The sequence below is a fragment of the Xenopus laevis genome, chromosome 9_10L (genome assembly GCF_017654675.1).
Source record: "Xenopus laevis strain J_2021 chromosome 9_10L, Xenopus_laevis_v10.1, whole genome shotgun sequence".
Lineage (NCBI taxonomy): Eukaryota > Metazoa > Chordata > Amphibia > Anura > Pipidae > Xenopus > Xenopus laevis.
Window position 1 is genome coordinate 136,213,643 of NC_054387.1, and position 19,562 is coordinate 136,233,204.

Here is a 19,562-nt window from a genome sequence, read left to right on the forward strand (position 1 = left end):
AGCAAGATGGCTGACATAGTGCTGGGAATCTGCGTTCTCATTGGTCAGTTCATTTATATGTATTTATAACGAGGTTCTAGAATTATGTTTTTTGGCCACTTCTGTAGAAAAGTAGGGGGCGCTGTGGGACAGAGTTACAGTTGGATTTACATTCACTTTAAAGTAACAATAATTAGAGGCATATTTATCAAGGGTCGAATTAATAATTGAAAAAACTTTCGAAATTCGAATTTCATAAGACCAACTGAAATGAAGTTGATGTTTTTTTGTTTTTGGTCTAATAGGTCCGTTTTCGATCAGATAGGTCTGTATTCGGCCGAATTCGAATCACACAAATCAAAGGAATAGCACATTTGATCGAATTCAATTAGGCATTTTACCAAAAAAAACATAAAATTTTCAAAGTCCACCAATCGAATCCAAATAGATTCTCGGAGGTCCCACATAGGCTAAAACAGCAGGTTTTAGATGGCGAATGGTTAAAGTCGAATTTTTAAAGAGACAGTACATGATAAATTTTGATATTCAAATGTTCAAATTTAGTTCAAATTCAAATTGAATTTGGACTGTTCCCAAAGTACAGAAAAAATAGATAGAAATTTGATTTTGTTTTCATTCAAAAATTCACCTCAACCTTTGATAAATTTACCCCTTAGTGTAAGTGTTGGCTGTATATAAATGATACACACACACTAACCAATAAGAAGCCTGTATATCTGTCTCCTAAGGAACCACATCCCTTCTCTTGTACCTTCCCAATGGGAATTATAACCACAATTCCCATCATTCTCCGCCATTCACAATAGATGAGTCCTCTATACAACTACCTTCCACATTCACAGTCCTCACAATTCAGTCTGAGCCAATAATCTGCGTATTGTTCCTGATCAGATTCTATTGAACTACAATTCCCAGCATTCCCTCTAATCTGCTGCTGTTGTGCCAGGCTCATCTACTGCAAACTGGTGTAATTACTGTTTGTTATTGGGAGACGCAGCTTTATAACAATAATTACCCCAGACTTGTGTTTCCCAGTTCAGAAATGGCAGCCAAAGGTTTTCTAGTGATTGTGGGAGTTGTAGTTCAGTATTATATATAATTATATATATAGAGAGAGAGACAGTGATGTTTAGGTTCATGTACATGAGTAGAAATAGAAGTAAGAAGTAAGTGTATGAGCCCAGCAGGATATAATACCCAGGAACATACAGATATTCAGCATTGCACTATGTGCCGCTTATTTGCACTAAACTCTGGGAGCAGCAAATATCGGGGTCTATGGCTCCTCCCCTTGAGTCAGGAGTCTGGCCCAGCAGTGACAGTTCTGTGTTTGTGCAGCAATGGCTGTTGGTTCTTTCACTTTCCGGGAAATCTGTGAGTTTCAGGAATCAGTAGAAGGGGCTTCAGCCAACTCTGTATTTACTCACCCCTCCCTGTTTCTCTTCCTCTAAATGTTTATGAACCCCCCCCCTTAAAGGGACACTGACCTGCAAATAGAATGGGACAATGTGGCTCCTTATGTAAAGTCATTATATTAACCTTTTCATTTGCAGTTGGGCAGGTTTTATACAGACAGAAAAAATTGGACTTGTGTCTTTTTTCTGTCTCATCTGCTTTGTACAACTGTGGCCCTTTATCTGCCCCTCCCCCTACACTTACCCCTTTATACATCATCTGATTGGCTACAGCCTGGAGTATTGGGGGACATTGTGATTGGTGGGGTTGGAACATGGACTTTGTTATTGGAGACCCAGGTTTCACCAGATTCTGTGATATTTTTTATAAAATACAAGAATGGGATCCGTTATCCGGAAATCTACGAATTACAGAAAGGTCATCTCAAATAATCCATATTTTAAAAATGATTTCCTTTTTCTGTGTAATAATAAAACAGTCGCTTGTACTTGATCCCAACTAAGATATAATTAATCCTTATTGGAAGCAAAACCAGCCTATTGGCTTTATTTAATATTTATATGATTTTCTAGTAGATTTAAGGGATGAAGATCCAAATTACAGAAAGATCCATTATCCGGAAAACCGCAGGTCCCGAGCATTCTGGATAACAGGTCCCATACCTGTATTGCCTTTCATGTCCCACTGCCATTGTATGAGTATAATTGATATATTTAATTAAACCTCACTCTTATCCACAGACACACTGGGGGTCATTTATCAACGCTGGGCAAATTTGCCCATGGGCAGTAACCCGTGGCAACCAATCAAATTGCTGCATTCGTTGTTCTACTTGCTGCTGGCTTCAAAAAGCTAATCACTGATTGGTTGCTATAGGTAACTGCCCATGGGCAAAATTGCCCAGTGTTGATAAATGAGCCCCAGTCCATTACACACAATATTGACCCTTACAGCTTATTATTCAATTACTACCTATAATAACTGTAATAAGGGAACCCCCACTGTACTGGAACTGGGGAGGTGATTATACCAGTGAACTACAAGAAGTGAAGGTTAAAGTAAAAAGTAAATGCCCATATGCCCCAGGGTAATAATTAATTGCCCCTTTGTATCAGTAGAACTAAAGGTCTTGTCCTTGTGTCTTGTCACTAAGGAGTTAAACTAAAACCAGTTGTTTTATCTACACAACTAATCTCTGTATTTCATAAACCTGTTTATTTTATATTAGACTTGTTTGCCCCGGGGAAGCACCACTGGCTCCGAAAAGTACCAGGGAATCCAACTGGATTTATATAGTGAATAAAGTACCCCCTCTTGTAAAATATAAGGATATTATAAGTTACCAAGGAGTTTCATGACCATATAAAAGTACGAGGCCGAAGGCCGAGTTATACAGGTCATGGAACTCCAAGGTAACTTCTAATATCCTCATATTTTACAACAGGGGGTACTTTATTAATTATAATACACAAATTTTAGTGAGTCATGTGACAGAAATGACATCAGAACTCACCGTTTATAACTGATGACATCAGAACTCACCGTTTATAAGGATATAATTTACAGGATATTCATGGCTTTTGTGTATTATATATATATATATATATATATACTACAGCTTTACAAACAAAACCTTACAGGATTAAAGGGGAACTAAAGAATACACAGAATCAGGCTAGAAATGGTGTATTTTGTACACTGAATATGGACACACTGAACTTACTGTAACAGCCCAGAGAAGTGGGTAATGAAGAAAATGCATTCACATGAGTATCATGGATATTGGTTTATATAAATAAATATATATATATATATATATATATATATATCACCATTGCCCTATTGGATACAATTACTCCCATTTCATACATTTATCACAGAAGCTGAACTACAAGAAAGCTCAGTCACAGAGACCGATGTCGTACCTCCCAACATTTTGGAAATAAACAGAGGGACAAAAAAGTTGTTGCAGGTAATGTGGTGATTTTTTTGGCCACGCCCATTTTTGTGCCCAACCCCCTAATTACCATGTTCATTTTTACAAAATTTGGCAGGTTATAAAAGTTTGAACATATTTCTGTATTTTTTTTTTCCATTTATTACAATTTTGCTAATGAAGGTGAATTGACCTTTAAGCTGTGAGTGTGACTTTTCCCAAGGGACCTGTTATCTTATATTGTTACAATGACTTATTTGCTTATCTCGAGATTGTTACAAAAGTATCTAATCTGCTGCTGTGGCTGTTCTGAGCTCTCTGCCAAAAGCCTATTAAGTTAGAAACATTGGTGGTTTTTTTCTCTGGCTGTTCAGTGCAGAGAAAACGGGACTTTCCAGTACAAATGAGGGACTGCGGGATGAGCTGTCAAAAGAGGGACTGTCCCTCTAAAAACGGGACAGTTGGGAGCTATGACTATGGGATTTATAGCAGGAGGCAGAGGAAACCAGACAAACAGAACATGAGTTGTATGTGATACAAGTGAAACTGTTTATGGCAAAGGGGAAATTCATTTCCAGAAAAACTGGTTACAGAGACAACATGTTTAGGCAGCAGTAAAAAGATTTTATATTCCTTATCTGCTTTTCACTAGGGGAACTAATGCGAAAAATTTAATCTAATATAACCTTTTCATACTGAAATAAGAAGTTTTATTAATACACTCATATAAAAATTCTGCATTGTTTTTAAAACTATCGCTTTAAGAGAAACAGATGCTGAGAGAGGAATAGTGAAGATAAACTTGATTATTTCAGAAACAATGCAGAATATTTAATTGATTGTATTTAGAAAGTTTCTTGTTTCAGTATGATGAAGCTTATATTACATTATCATTTTTATGATAGTTCCCCTTTAAATTTCCCACAAAGCTTATTACAATGGAAATGTGCCCTTCAAGGGGATGTAAAGTCAAAAAAATGAAATTCCTTGAACAGGTCCATTGTCTAAAAATTATTATCTTGAAGTAAAGTAGCCACGGGCCGGCCCCCTCCGTGTTGAGGAATTGATGCAGGCTCAAGTACGTGAGAGAAGGGGGAGCTGGAGCGCAGAAAATCAGGATTGTTATGAAAATGGTACAGAATTTTTAATGGAAGTATATTGACAATAGGTTTATTTGTAGACAGTGGACCCGTGAAAGGAATTAAATTTTTTGACTTTACATCCCCTTTAAATCAAATACAAAGGTACTTTCGGCTGATATTTTTGGGCCATTCACATGTGACTTTACAGCATTGTAGTTATTCAGTTCCCCCTGGGCTCCTCGCCTGTAGCACATTGTTCTGTATGGAGCAGGGCAGTGACAGTGGGAGGCTCCTGGGTTGTACAGCAGCAACGTCACAGGCTCAGTGAGGATTGTGGGAGCAGAATGAACATAATTAGGCTAATTAGTGTTAAAACTCACTGGGAAGTGTGACAGATCCTCTGCTGATTATATCAGTTCAGTTGGGTAGTGTAATCCTCATCCAACTACCTGCTGCCAACATAGATCCACCCCAGGAATATAATGGTGCCAACAGATAGAACCCCAGGAATCTAATGGTGCCAACAGATAGAACCCCAGGAATCTAATGGTGCCAACAGATAGAACCCCAGGAATCTAATGGTGCAACAGATAGAACCCCAGAAATCTAATGGTGCAACAGATAGAACCCCAGGAATCTAATGGTGCAACAGATAGAACCCCAGAAATCTAATGGTGCAACAGATAGAACCCCAGAAATCTAATGGTGCAACAGATAGAACCCCAGGAATCTAATGGTGCCAACAGATAGAACCCCAGGAATCTAATTGTGCAACAGATAGAACCCCATGAATCTAATGGTGCAACAGATAGAACCCCATGAATCTAATGGTGCAACAGATAGAACCCCAGGAATCTAATGGTACAACAGATAGAACCCCAGGAATCTAATGGTGCAACAGATAGAACCCCAGGAATCTAATGGTGCAACAGATAGAACCCCATGAATCTAATGGTGCAACAGATAGAACCCCAGAAATCTAATGTTGCAACAGATAGAACCCCAGAAATCTAATGGTGCCAACAGATAGAACCCCAGAAATCTAATGGTGCCAACAGATAGAACCCCAGAAATCTAATGTTGCAACAGATAGAACCCCAGGAATCTAATGGTGCCAACAGATAGAACCCCAGAAATCTAATGGTGCCAACAGATAGAACCCCAGAAATCTAATGGTGCCAACAGATAGAACCCCAGAAATCTAATGGTGCAACAGATAGAACCCCAGAAATCTAATGGTGCCAACAGATAGAACCCCAGAAATCTAAGGGTGCCAACAGATAGAACCCCAGAAATCTAATATTGCAACAGATAGAACCCCAGGAATCTAATGGTGCCAACAGATACAACCCCAGGAATCTAATGGTGCCAACAGATAGAACCCCAGAAATCTAATGGTGCCAACAAATAGAACCCCAGAAATCTAATGGTGCAACAGATAGAACCCCAGGAATCTAATGGTGCCAACAGATAGAACCCCAGAAATCTAATGGTGCAACAGATAGAACCCCAGAAATCTAATGGTGCCAACAGATAGAACCCCAGAAATCTAATGGTGCAACAGATAGAACCCCAGAAATCTAATGGTGCAACAGAGAGAACCCCAGAAATCTAATGGTGCAACAGATAGAACCTGTGTGACCAGTCCCAGTTATAGAGAAGCCTTAGACAGGAGCCCAGTACATAGTGTAACTGTGATACATCCCATAGTTGTTCCTTTACTTTCTGTTTATTCAATAACAGTGCTGAACCCCCTTTCCCTTGGCCAAAGCCAACACCCCAAGAACCTGTCCCATTGGTGACATTATACAGCCAGGAGGACTGGGAGCAGAAGAGTTAACTCTGTGGGCAGAGGGGCTCCTGTAGACAAGTTGGTATGTGCAGAGCATGACAAGCACCAATATAATGGGGTCTCATTACATATTCACAGCACTCACACTGAGATCATGAAATAAGATGGAGCGACACAGACAACTGGAGCCGGATACAAACAGAGGATACCTGACAGGGAACAGCACAGAATACTGGGTCTGTATCAGCTCCACCAGCCCCTATTTCTTATATAGTCAGGGGAGCTGACACTTTAACATATATATATATATACACAGTATTAATGGATCAGCACACTCATTGTAGTAGTGAATGAAGTGTTTTATTGGTAACACAACATTGTATCCGACGTTTCAGTCCCACCTGGGGACCTTTCTCACGGATCCTTGATACAAAACTGTGTTACCAATAAAACACTTCACTACTACAATGATTGTGCTGATCTATTACTACTGTATATTATGAATATTGATCTTGCACCTCTACTCTACCTAAGATTGAGTGTGGACACCAAAGCATTCTTTTATATATATATATATATACTGTATATATGTATCGTTGCTTATCTTAAATTGTTGCAAAAGTATCTAAGTGCACCTGCCACGTATTCTGGGCTCTCTGTCAATTAAGTTTAAAATGTTGTATGTTCTCTGACTGTTCAGTGCAGGAGATCAAAGAGAAAGTTGGGACATTTCAGTAACAATTCGGGACTGTGGGCTGAGCTGCCAAATAAAACAGCACAGTTGGGAGGTACGCAATGTGACACTACAGTAATGCACATAAGGGATGGGAGATCATATTGTACAATTCCGTGTGTATCTGGAGATGTGAGGGTGACAGAGCAGAATACAAGCTGATTGGTCGGTGCATGTATGAGGTCACACTGTGACAGATGATAAATTAGAGCAGAATTAGTATAATCCATTCCCACCACTGCCTGACATTATATCTGCTCTGTGTGTCTCTCCAAGGCTTCTGGGAGTCCATAGCCTGTATATATATATATTTATTTATTAGTGCAGCGTGGGTAATTATTACAGCATCGTTTCTATTGGTATTTATATCCCCCTGAGCTGAAGCCTTAGTGAGTGTGTGTGTGTGAATGTATGAGTATGAGTGTGTGTATGTGAGTGTATGAGTATGAGTGTGATTGTGAGCTGAAGCCTCAGTGAGTGTGTGAGTGTGTGTGTCTGTATGAGTGTGAGTTGAAGCCTCAGTGACTGTGAGTGTGTTTGTGAGTGTGAGCTGAAGCCTCAGAGAGTATGTGTGTATAAGTGTGAGTGTGAGCTGAAGCCTCAGTGAGTGTGTGTGTATGAGTGTGAGTGTGAGCTGAAGCCTCAGTGAATATGAGTGTGTGTGTCTGTATGAGTGTGAGCTGAAGCCTCAGTGAGTGTGAGCTGAAGCCTCAGTGAGTGTGTGTGTATGAGTGTGAGTGTGAGCTGAAGCCTCAGTGTGAGTATATGGGACAGAAGCTGCAGTTCAGTAACACAGGACAAAGCTCTGATTGATACTTTACTGATATAAACTGAACTTACACACTGGGTACAAAAAACAACTGAGAAGATAATCATTACAAGATGTAAAGAGGGACCTGCCCATAAGTCTTAAAGCAGAAGTGGTATGAAACCAAGGTGGGGGGCAGTAGTACTTACCCTTTAATTTCTTATTGACTGTGTGAATATGAACTAATGTCTCTCACTTGCACTTTTATTCTGACTGTGCAAATATCCTTGTGTCCAGATTCTGGACATGTGTGTGTGACGTGTGATATGTATGGGAGCATGTGACATGAGTTTCCTGTTAGTTGAAGTGCAACGGGAAGCAGTGAGACACAGACACACAGAGTAAGAGACAGACAGACAGAGTGAGACAGACAGACAGAGAGGGAATAATGAGAGGAGTCTGTGCCTGAGCCGAGAACATGGAATATTGTGTCACTGGGAAAGTGCTGGGATTTCTCTACTTCTTTCTGCTCCTCCTGCTGCAGCAGCAATGTAAGTACTACTCTCCTCTCTCTCATGTACTGGGGTCTCTCCTTTCTCTCTCTCTCTCTCTCTCTCTCTCTCTCTCTCTCTCTCTCTCTCTCTCTCTCTCTCTCTCTCTCTCTCTCTCTCTCTCTCTCTCTTCCCCTGCACTCTTCTCAATCTCCTCATACGCCATACCTACCCTTCTCTTCACTCACTTACATTCCCCATGTAAAGTGTCTGTAAAGTGCTAAAGTGTTTGTGTAGTGCACAATGTACCAATGACAAAAACAGCCCCTTCCCTGCAGTTACAGTTTAACCAATTCACTTGTTATCCCTCGACTATTCTACTGTCACTGTCAATAGCAGGGCACTTGCCCTTTAACAGATAAGATACAGAATAAGAGATGTTACATAATGTGAGACATGGGCAGGAGACATGGGGTGAGTCTGTATAATAATCATGAGATATGATGTCAGGGAGCGGCTGCTGAGATTGGGGAAAGTTGGAAAACAGTGTGGAACTGCTGAGAGTGGGACACTGGGAGTCTGTGTGTCTCTTCCCATTGAGATGAATGTGTCAGATCCAACCTGTGTAGATAAAGCTGAATCTCAATTACAGGGACGAGTTAGTAACACTGACAATATGATGGGCAATAATCTGCCAGGAGCTAAGTCTGGAGTCTGACTGTAATGACTAACAAGTGAAAAAAAAATGAAAAAAATAAACAGCTGCACAGTCCTAATACAAATTGCAAAATGCTACTGGATATGTTCGCTGGATGAGCAATGGGAAATATCTCACCCGGTAACAGCAGTGACCTGGGTGTACAAACCCCAGGTCAATCACATAAATGAAGATTATGGTGTGGAGTCTCAAGTAAAAGAGGGAAAAGCACTCACCCGACGTCTCAAGTGGTCCGGGTGCATCGCCCCGAACCCGTAGCTGCGGGTGTATGCACTTGTGAAGTTTAGGAAAAAGTCAGCAAGCACTCCGGAGACCTCTTGTAGTGAGTAAAAGTTATTGCTTTATTTCAAAGTACATTAAAACCATTGCATCCTGACGCGTTTCGTATCTAAGCGATACGTAGTCATAGGCATAATTTCACAGAAACTTCTAACGGCTTTTAAAGGAGTTTTAAGGAAATGACATCATCCTACGCTAGTAATCCGATCAAAGCCGGTATTTAGCGTTCATTGGAAACTCCTGATATTAACTATTTCATAGCTGTAGTACACCTTAAAATGCCGTTTTTAAACAAATAATCTTAAAACCTTTATATTATAAGGAAAAAATGTTATTGAAACAAAGCTCATCAAAAAAATAGAACCTAAGAGAAATAAATATATAATAATATAATAAAGGTGTAGTATAATAATCAATTCTGTTGAAAACCAAAGAATTAGATTGCTTCACGCTTAAATCATTTTTCTTTCTTTTTCTCTTTTTAAATATATATAATAAATCCATAGGATTTCAGAGCATATTTAGTCAATTAAAATTCTTTTTAGTAACTCTTATTTATTTTCGGCAAACATTTTAAGCCAAAGCTCTGTACGGTTCTATATAGTTAATGAATTTTACTCAGATGGAAACAACTTAACGAGGATAACTAAGGAAAAACTAAGGAAACAATGTAGATCAAAGCTGAAGTTGTAGCTAAAAAATTGAAAGCATAGCGATCTTGGTTACTAGCGTGATATGTGCCTATAATTAAACATAACTTTTCAAAGAGTCAGTTTTAAAGGCTTATAGTATCAAGAAATGAGACATACTTAAGGAATAGTCAAGAATTTTTAAGCAAATAAACATATAAAGATAAAAATAAAATTAAAATAAAAATAAGAAGTTCAGAAAATAGTGATAAAGTGTTCAGAAAAAGGGGAAGGACTCACACCAGGGTAGTCAAGAGCCTAAACATGACAGGCTATATCAAATCTGAAATTGAGACCTGTAGGCTGTCGAGTCCCTAGTGTGAAAATCCAAAAAGCTTCTCTATGGAGAAGTTTCTCCATTAAGTTTCCTCCTCTATACGCAGGCTCAATTTTTTCTATACCCTGAATATCCAGATATTTAATGTCTCCATTGCCGCATTCCAGAAAATGTCTCGAAACTACTGAGGAATTTCTCTGAGATGTTATATGATTAATATGCTCCCTCATTCTATTCTTTAAATTTCTGGAAGTGCACCCGACATATTGTATGCCACATTTTGAACAACTAAGTAAATAAATAACAAACTTAGTGTTACAATTTATGAAATGATTCATTTTAAAGGATTTGCCTGTGCTGTTACTTTTAAACTCCTTAGATACTAAAATCCTTTCACATGTAACACACCTATTAGCACCACATTTATAGAATATCAACAACAGAAGAAACCGAACACAGACCCACAAAACCAACCAGACGGGGGAAGAGAACAAAGAGGAGGACATCAAGAAACCACATACAAGAACAAGAGAACCACGAGGAATCGGTACTAAATCTGTCTAAACTTACGCTTACTCAGCATCACTATACACTTTTGGCAAAAGGTTTATCTTTTTCACCCACGCGGGACTTTAATGTTTTTGAGACTTTAATTGATGTTAATAAGTTTATACGTAAGATTGTGTTAAAAAAATATTTTTTTGATTGAGAACCATACACAAGATGTGATTGACACAAATTCACTTGGAGAAATAGAGCATTTTGAAAACTCTACATCCTCTATGTCTATGTCTTCGTCTTTTTCCTTTTCCTCCTCCTTAGTGTCGTCTACCTCAAGTGCTTCAGAGGCAAATCAGATAGTTCCCTTTGATTTTCAGGATGAAAGAGCATTATACACCTTGAACTCCCTTACTAGTGAAACTAACACCAGGGCTTTAAATACCTGTGGTATAGATATGAAGGCTTTAAATGAACTACGAGGTAAATCGGATTTTTACCCAGTACACTTTAGAAGCCCTAGTGTTGACATCTTTCAAAATGTAATTGAACAGGACCTGATCAATCTGAGTAGTTCCACACAAAAAAGAAATTCTAATTTAAGCCCAAAAGAATTACAGGCATTAAGGGAATTAAAATCTGATCATTCCATAGTCATACGTAAGGCGGATAAAGGGGGAAAAGTAGTTGTTTTGGATACTAGCGAATATATCAACGAGGCCCTTAGGCAGTTAAATGATGAAAATGCATACCAAAAACTAACATATAATCCACAAAAAGTTTTTAGGGAGGTTTTATTGAAATTGGTGGAAATGGGCTATCAGAGAGGGGTGTTTAGTTATCGTGTGAAAAACTACCTTGCACCTGAAAATGTTAATATTCCCATTTTCCACCATTTCCCTAAAATTCACAAGAACAAATTTCCCCCTGAGGGAAGGCCTATAGTTTCATGTGTAGGCTCCTTAAATGAAAACCTATCCGAACTGATAGATATGTTATTACAACCTCTCGTTAAGCGTTTGGATTCTTACTTGCGGGATACTAAGCATGTCTTACAAACATTTGAAAAGCTAGACTGGGATGAAACAAGGTTTAGTTGGGCCACAGTTGATGTAGTGAGCCTGTACACATGCATCCCACATAAGAAAGGTCTTGAGGCTGTGGAATATCACCTTGTCACCTACAGTAATTATGATGACACAGTGATTGATTTCATTTTGGAGGCATTGGAATACTTGCTAACACATAATTTCTTTAAATTTGATTCTGACTATTACCTCCAAAAATGCGGGACATCAATGGGAGCAAAATTTGCCCCAACATATGCCAACCTGTATATGGGTTGGTGGGAAGAAACCCGCATTTTTGGAGGTATAATGAACAACTTAAATCATATAAAATTCTACAAGAGATATGTGGATGATCTGCTTTTTATTTGGGGAGATACACAGGTTGAGTTCAATAATTTTGTTGACAAAATAAATCAGAATGATTGTAATTTACGGTTTACAAGTGAATTTAGTCAAAACAAAATTAGTTTTCTCGACCTGGAGCTCACCCATAGAAGTAGGCAAATAGTAAGTACAGTGTTTCGGAAGGAGACTGCAGGCAATACACTACTCAGAGCTGACTCATGCCATCCAAAACATGTTTTCAAAGCCATACCATTCGGACAATTTCAACGACTCCGACGAAATTGTAGTACGGATGAAGAGTTCGTTAAAAAATCGGTTGATCTAAAAAACCGTCTCCTTCAGAGAAACTATTCCTTTGATCTTCTGGAATCGTCTTTTCTAAAAGCGTTCAGGACTGACCGAATGACCCTTTTGAATGATCATAAAAAAGCAAGAAATAAAGATAGTGATAACGACAAAACAAATGATAAACCTATGTTTATTACTTCCTTTAGCAGGCAATACCAGAAGATCAAAACAATTGTTGAGAAAAATTTACCCATTTTGTTCAATGATGTAAGTCTGCATAACATTCTCAAGGATGGTTGTAAATTCGTCACACGACGAGCACCTACATTAGGTAACCTATTGGCACCTAGTGCTGTACCAGGCAAAGTAAAAGGAGGAACCTGGTTACAAACGAAAGGCACCTATAAATGTGGTGCTAATAGGTGTGTTACATGTGAAAGGATTTTAGTATCTAAGGAGTTTAAAAGTAACAGCACAGGCAAATCCTTTAAAATGAATCATTTCATAAATTGTAACACTAAGTTTGTTATTTATTTACTTAGTTGTTCAAAATGTGGCATACAATATGTCGGGTGCACTTCCAGAAATTTAAAGAATAGAATGAGGGAGCATATTAATCATATAACATCTCAGAGAAATTCCTCAGTAGTTTCGAGACATTTTCTGGAATGCGGCAATGGAGACATTAAATATCTGGATATTCAGGGTATAGAAAAAATTGAGCCTGCGTATAGAGGAGGAAACTTAATGGAGAAACTTCTCCATAGAGAAGCTTTTTGGATTTTCACACTAGGGACTCGACAGCCTACAGGTCTCAATTTCAGATTTGATATAGCCTGTCATGTTTAGGCTCTTGACTACCCTGGTGTGAGTCCTTCCCCTTTTTCTGAACACTTTATCACTATTTTCTGAACTTCTTATTTTTATTTTAATTTTATTTTTATCTTTATATGTTTATTTGCTTAAAAATTCTTGACTATTCCTTAAGTATGTCTCATTTCTTGATACTATAAGCCTTTAAAACTGACTCTTTGAAAAGTTATGTTTAATTATAGGCACATATCACGCTAGTAACCAAGATCGCTACGCTTTCAATTTTTTAGCTACAACTTCAGCTTTGATCTACATTGTTTCCTTAGTTTTTCCTTAGTTATCCTCGTTAAGTTGTTTCCATCTGAGTAAAATTCATTAACTATATAGAACCGTACAGAGCTTTGGCTTAAAATGTTTGCCGAAAATAAATAAGAGTTACTAAAAAGAATTTTAATTGACTAAATATGCTCTGAAATCCTATGGATTTATTATATATATTTAAAAAGAGAAAAAGAAAGAAAAATGATTTAAGCGTGAAGCAATCTAATTCTTTGGTTTTCAACAGAATTGATTATTATACTACACCTTTATTATATTATTATATATTTATTTCTCTTAGGTTCTATTTTTTTGATGAGCTTTGTTTCAATAACATTTTTTCCTTATAATATAAAGGTTTTAAGATTATTTGTTTAAAAACGGCATTTTAAGGTGTACTACAGCTATGAAATAGTTAATATCAGGAGTTTCCAATGAACGCTAAATACCGGCTTTGATCGGATTACTAGCGTAGGATGATGTCATTTCCTTAAAACTCCTTTAAAAGCCGTTAGAAGTTTCTGTGAAATTATGCCTATGACTACGTATCGCTTAGATACGAAACGCGTCAGGATGCAATGGTTTTAATGTACTTTGAAATAAAGCAATAACTTTTACTCACTACAAGAGGTCTCCGGAGTGCTTGCTGACTTTTTCCTAAACTTGACTGTAATGACTAAAGTGTAAGTGTGAGTGTAAACTCAATAGTACGGGTCAGTTACTGTATTTTACACTTTGCTCCCCAAGTCTTTTCTTTTTACCCCACCCTACACCAAAAAGTTTTTTTTCCTTTCAAAAAGTAGGGAGTAAAGTATTTTTATGAGTTTTACTCTTTCTGGCTGTAACAACCCCAGTGAAATGGAGTCGGTAAGTAAAATCTCAGGGCAGGGGGTTCTGTTGGGTCAGTGGGAGCTGAGGAACAGGAGGAAGAGTGTGAAGGGAAGAAACAGGGGGTGTCTGTGATGGTTCCTTGTGCAGTTATGGGGTGATTGAATATTGAGGGAAGGAACTGTAAGGACAAGACAGGAGGATTTATTTGTGAGTATTTAGTGTGTGACAGGAACCTGATTTATGGAGTTTTGGTGGCACTGAATCTTCTCCAAAACCTCAATTTCCTCATCATAAAAACCAATATTCTCACAATCACATCAGTCAATATGTTCCCCACTCTCTAACAAGGGAAACAGATCTCTGCTGAACCCTCATAGGCTGCTGCCATGTTGCCCCTAAATTTCACCCCCCCCTCAGTAATTTCCCAACATGTTAGAACTTAGCATGGCCCTTACTGCTTCTAGATATCCATCTGATAGCACTGTACCCCATCAGCACACCCCGACTTTCCTCTGGAAAAAAAGCTCCTCCTCTGAGCCACAAGATATAGACATGACCAATGGAACGTTGTTATTGGACTCTTTTATTTCAACCAACAGGTTCATATAATGTAACTTGTATGTAACTTCCATCATGATATATTAATATTATCATCTTCTAAAAATTGAAAAATTGTGGGACACTCCACACATGGCATGAAAATTGTACAACATTTATCCTTTGGTCTATGACCAGCTATAAGTTATTAATCAGATATCTAATCACCACTCTTGTTTTCCATCTGCTCTGACACCAGCCTCATTCTGGATTCAAGAAATGACCAGATTTTAAGTTTGGTCGAACGGCAAATAAACATTGTCCAATAATACCCCTCTGATTTGCCCAGAGACTACACTCCCACTCACTACTGTGGACCACCCTTAAGCATTTAGTAACCATGTCTTGATATAGAGACATTAAGATTATTTGGTTTGAAGCCACTTGTTATGGTCCAACCTTCAGTCATAAATAGACTGTATAAATAGAAGCCCTGGGACTCCAGTGGAACATGCTCTAGTGTTTAGCTGATCTTAAGTGTTTGCTCGTTAAGTGGGGGATCTGTAAGTGGAGTTATAAATACAGGAGTTTCATATAAAAGGAGGTTCAAACTAGGTCAAGTTTGTTCTAACCCCTAATTTTTTTTTTTTTTATTCCTGTTTTGATGTGTAACTGGGATAATGAGTGCTAGAAAGATTGAAGGTCTGACTCAGTGCACAGTCTGCCATATGTATGTTGGGAACAAGAGATCCACAATACTTACCTCTGTGGTGGTTGTGAGCAAATTGCCACTTTGGAGGCTCAAGTTCGAGTCACTAGAGCAACAAATTGCAACACTGCAGTCGATTGACAATCTTGAAAGGAGTCTTTTGCTCACTGAGCAGGACCTAGTGGGGTCAGATAGTTTGGGGGGAACAGAACAGCAGCAGGATATTGAGGCAGTTAGCTGGGTGACAGTTAGAAAATCTAAGGTGGGCAAAAGGAAAATGGAGGCTGATACGGAGCTTATACATCGCAACAAATTTGCCAGATTGTGAGAAGATGATGGGAGTATGAACTCTGGATTGGCAATTCTAGATGGGGCTGATCTCTCTAACAGCCGGGAGACCAGTTTCTCTAGTAGTGGTGGGGAGGAGAGTAGAGTCAGTCCTAAGCAGATTGTGGTTGTAGGGGACTCAATTATTAGGAAAGTGGATAGGGTAATTTGTCGTCCGGATCGCTACAACCGAACAGTTTGCTGTCTACCTGGTGCCAGGGTTCGGCATGTGGTTGATCGGATAGACAAATTATTGGGTGGGGCTGGGCATGACCCAACTGTCTTAGTGCATATCGGTACTAATGACAAAATAAATGGTAGATGGAAGACCTTAAAGAATGATTTCAGGGATCTAGGCTCTAAGATCAAGGAAAGGTCTTCCAATGTCATCTTTTCTGAAATTGTGCCTGTGCCACGTGCAAGTTTAGGAAAACAGCGGGAGTTTAGGGAGCTAAATGTGTGGCTCAAGTCTTGGTGTAGGAAGGAAGGGTTTGGGTTCCTAGAGCACTGGGCTGACTTTTCCTTGGGGTACAACCTATACAGTCGTGACGGTTTGCACCTCAATGGAAGGGGGTCCGCGGTGCTAGGGGAAAGAATGGCTAAGAGGTTGGAGGAGTGTTTAAAATAGGCAAGGGGGGGTGAGATAAAGAATTATGGGGAAGCTAGGGTAGACGGGGCAGTGGGGTTAGTAAGGGGTCATGGGGGAGGAGTGAGGGGGGCATACAGTTTACCAGCTAAGGAGGTCCCTCTGTTACAAGGAAAACAGAATAATACTAACTTAACATATAATTCTCCACTAAGTAATGCAAATTTCACAAGTAAAAGTAGTAACCTCGGCTGTATGCTGCAAATGCACGGAGTTTGTCAGGTAAAATGGGAGACCTAGAATTAATTGCTCTAAACATTATGATATAATTGGTATCACTGAGACCTGGTGGGATGAAACATGTGACTGGATTGTGAATTTAAATGGTTACACCCTTTTTAGGAGGGACAGAGGGATTAAATAGCGGGTGGAGGAGTGTGTTTGTATGTAAAGCCGGAATTAAAGCCATGCGCTAAAGAAATAACAATAGCTGCCACTGGTGAGGGTGTAGAATCCCTCTGGGTAGAGATTTTGACTGGGCAAAAGGTAACAAAGAGAATTCTCATTGGTGTATGTTATAAACCACCTGGTATAAGTGTCGAGTATGAAGCCCAGCTACTCTTGCACATACAAGCGGCTTCACAGCTGGGTCAAGTTCTTGCTATGGGTGACTTCAATTATCCAGACATTGACTGGGGTAATGGGGTTGCTAAGACACAAAAAGCTAGTAGGTTTGTAAATATGCTGAATGACAACTTTTTATTCCAGCTCGTTCAAGAACCTACTAGGAATAACTCTCTTTTGTACCTGTAATAACTAATAATACTGAACTCATCTCTAACATTTGTGTGGGTGAGGGGCATTTAGGGAATAGTGATCATAACATGGTCTCCTTTGAGATTCTGTTGCAGAAGCAATTCTATAAGGGACCAACTAAAACACTACATTTCAGACGTGCAAACTGTGACAGTATAAGGGCATCTCTGCAACATATTAAGTGGGAAATGCTTTTCACAGGGTTAAACACAGAACAAAAATGGGAAGTCTTTAAAATGCTGCTTAATAAATCTACTTGTCACTATATTCCATATGTAAGAAAGGAACGTCGTTGCAAAGCAAAACCGTTTTGGTTCAATAGAAGTGTTGGTGTTGAGGTGGGTAAGAAAATACCTGCTTTTAAGGCTTTCAAGTTTGCTGGTACAGCCGAAACATTTATAAGTTACAATGAGGCCAATAAATCATGCAAAGAAGCTATAAGGCAAGCTAAAATTGCTATAGAAAAGGATATTGCAGCAAGCAGTAAAAAAAAAATCCAAAATTATTTTTTAAATATGTTAATAGTAAAAAAATGAAGCAGGAAGGGGTGGGACCCTTACTATCAGAGGGGGGTCAGCTGGTTGATGAAAACAAAATAAAAGCGCAGATTCTGAACTCATATTTTTCATCTGTCTACACAAATGAGGAACCAGTAAGTGAAGGTTTCCTTCTTAACAGTCCCAATTCTAGTAATACAACTAATGATGCATGGTTCACACATGAGGAAATTCAAAAGAGACTAGAACATGTTAAGATTTACAAAGGTCCAGGGCCAGATGGTATTCATCCCAGGGTAATTAGCGACCTTAGCTCTGTGATTGCCAAACCTCTTTACTTAATTTTTCAGGATTCATTGAGGTCTGGCATAGTGCCGAGAGACTGGCGAATTGCTAATGTGGTGCCTCTATTCAAAAAAGGATCCCGTTCTCAGCCTCAAAACTATAGGCCAGTTAGTCTGACGTCCGTGGTAGGAAAGCTTTTCGAAGGGTTAATAAAGGATAAGATACTGGACTTCATAGCAAATCATAATACTATGAGTTTGTGCCAGCATGGTTTTATGCGTAATAGATCTTGCCAGACTAACTTAATTTCTTTTTATGAGAAGGTAAGTAGAGACCTTGATTCTGGGATGGCAGTGGATGTGATTTACTTAGACTTTGCTAAAGCATTTGATACAGTGCCACACAAAAGGTTACTGGTTAAATGAAGGAATGTTGGCCTGGAACATAGTATTTGTACCTGGATAGAGAACTGGCTAAAAGATAGACTACAAAGAGTGGTGGGAAATGGAACATTTTCTAATTGGACCAGTGTTGTTAGTGGAGTACCGCAGGGCTCTGTACTAGGTCCCTTGCTTTTCAACTTGTTTATTAATGACCTGGAGGTGGCCATTGAAAGTACTGTTACTATTTTTGCAGATGATACTAAATTGTGCAGAACTATAGGTTCCATGCAGGATGCTGCCACTTTGCACAGTGATTTGTCTAAACTGGAAAACTGGGCAGCAAACTGGAAAATGAGGTTCAATGTTGATAAATGCAGGTTATGCACTTTGGCAAAAATAATATAAATGCAAGTTCTACACTAAATGGCAGTGTGTTGGGAGTTTCCTTAAATGAGAAGGATCTTGGGGTCTTTGTAGATAACAAGTTGTCTAATTCTGGGCAGTGTCATTCTGTGGCTACTAAAGCAAATAAAGTTCTTGTATAAAAAAGGGCATTAACTCAAGGGATGAAACATAATTCTACCTCTTTATAGGTCCCTGGTGAGACCTCATCTGGAGTATGGGGGCAGTTTTGGACTCCAGTCCTTAAGAGGGATATAAATGAGCTGGAGAGAGTGCAGAGACTAAGTGCAACTAAACTGGTTAGAGGGAGGGAAGAGTTAAATTATGAGGGGAGACTGACAAGGTTGGGGTTGTTTTCTCTGGAAAAAAGGCGCTTGTGAGGGGACATGATTAGACTTTACAAGTACATTAGAGGACATTATAGACAAATAGCAGGGGACCTTTTTACCCATAAAGAGAATCACGTACCAGAGGCCTCCCCTTCAGACTAGAGGAAAAGAAGTTTCATTTAAAGGAACAGAGTAGGGGTTCATCACAGTGAGGACAGTGAGGTTGGGGAATGCACTGCCGGGTGATGATTCAGTTAATGACTATAAGAGGGACTTGGATGATTTCTTGGACAGACATAATACAAAGGCTATTGTGATACTAAACTCTATAGTTAGTATAGATATGGGTATATAGAATTTAATTAAA

At 38.9% G+C, this 19,562-nt stretch overlaps 1 protein-coding gene across 1 annotated transcript in view; it reads left to right on the plus strand.

Moving 5' to 3' along the window:
- Window positions 1-8,085: 8,085 nt before the first annotated feature.
- The window catches only part of LOC108703904, a 44,027-nt gene continuing 32,550 nt past the window's right edge, over window positions 8,086-19,562 (plus strand). The window contains exon 1 of the mRNA XM_041575911.1: window positions 8,086-8,258. Coding sequence (XP_041431845.1) covers window positions 8,186-8,258 — 73 coding nt within the window. The 5' untranslated portion in view covers window positions 8,086-8,185. The remainder of the gene's footprint in view (window positions 8,259-19,562) is intronic.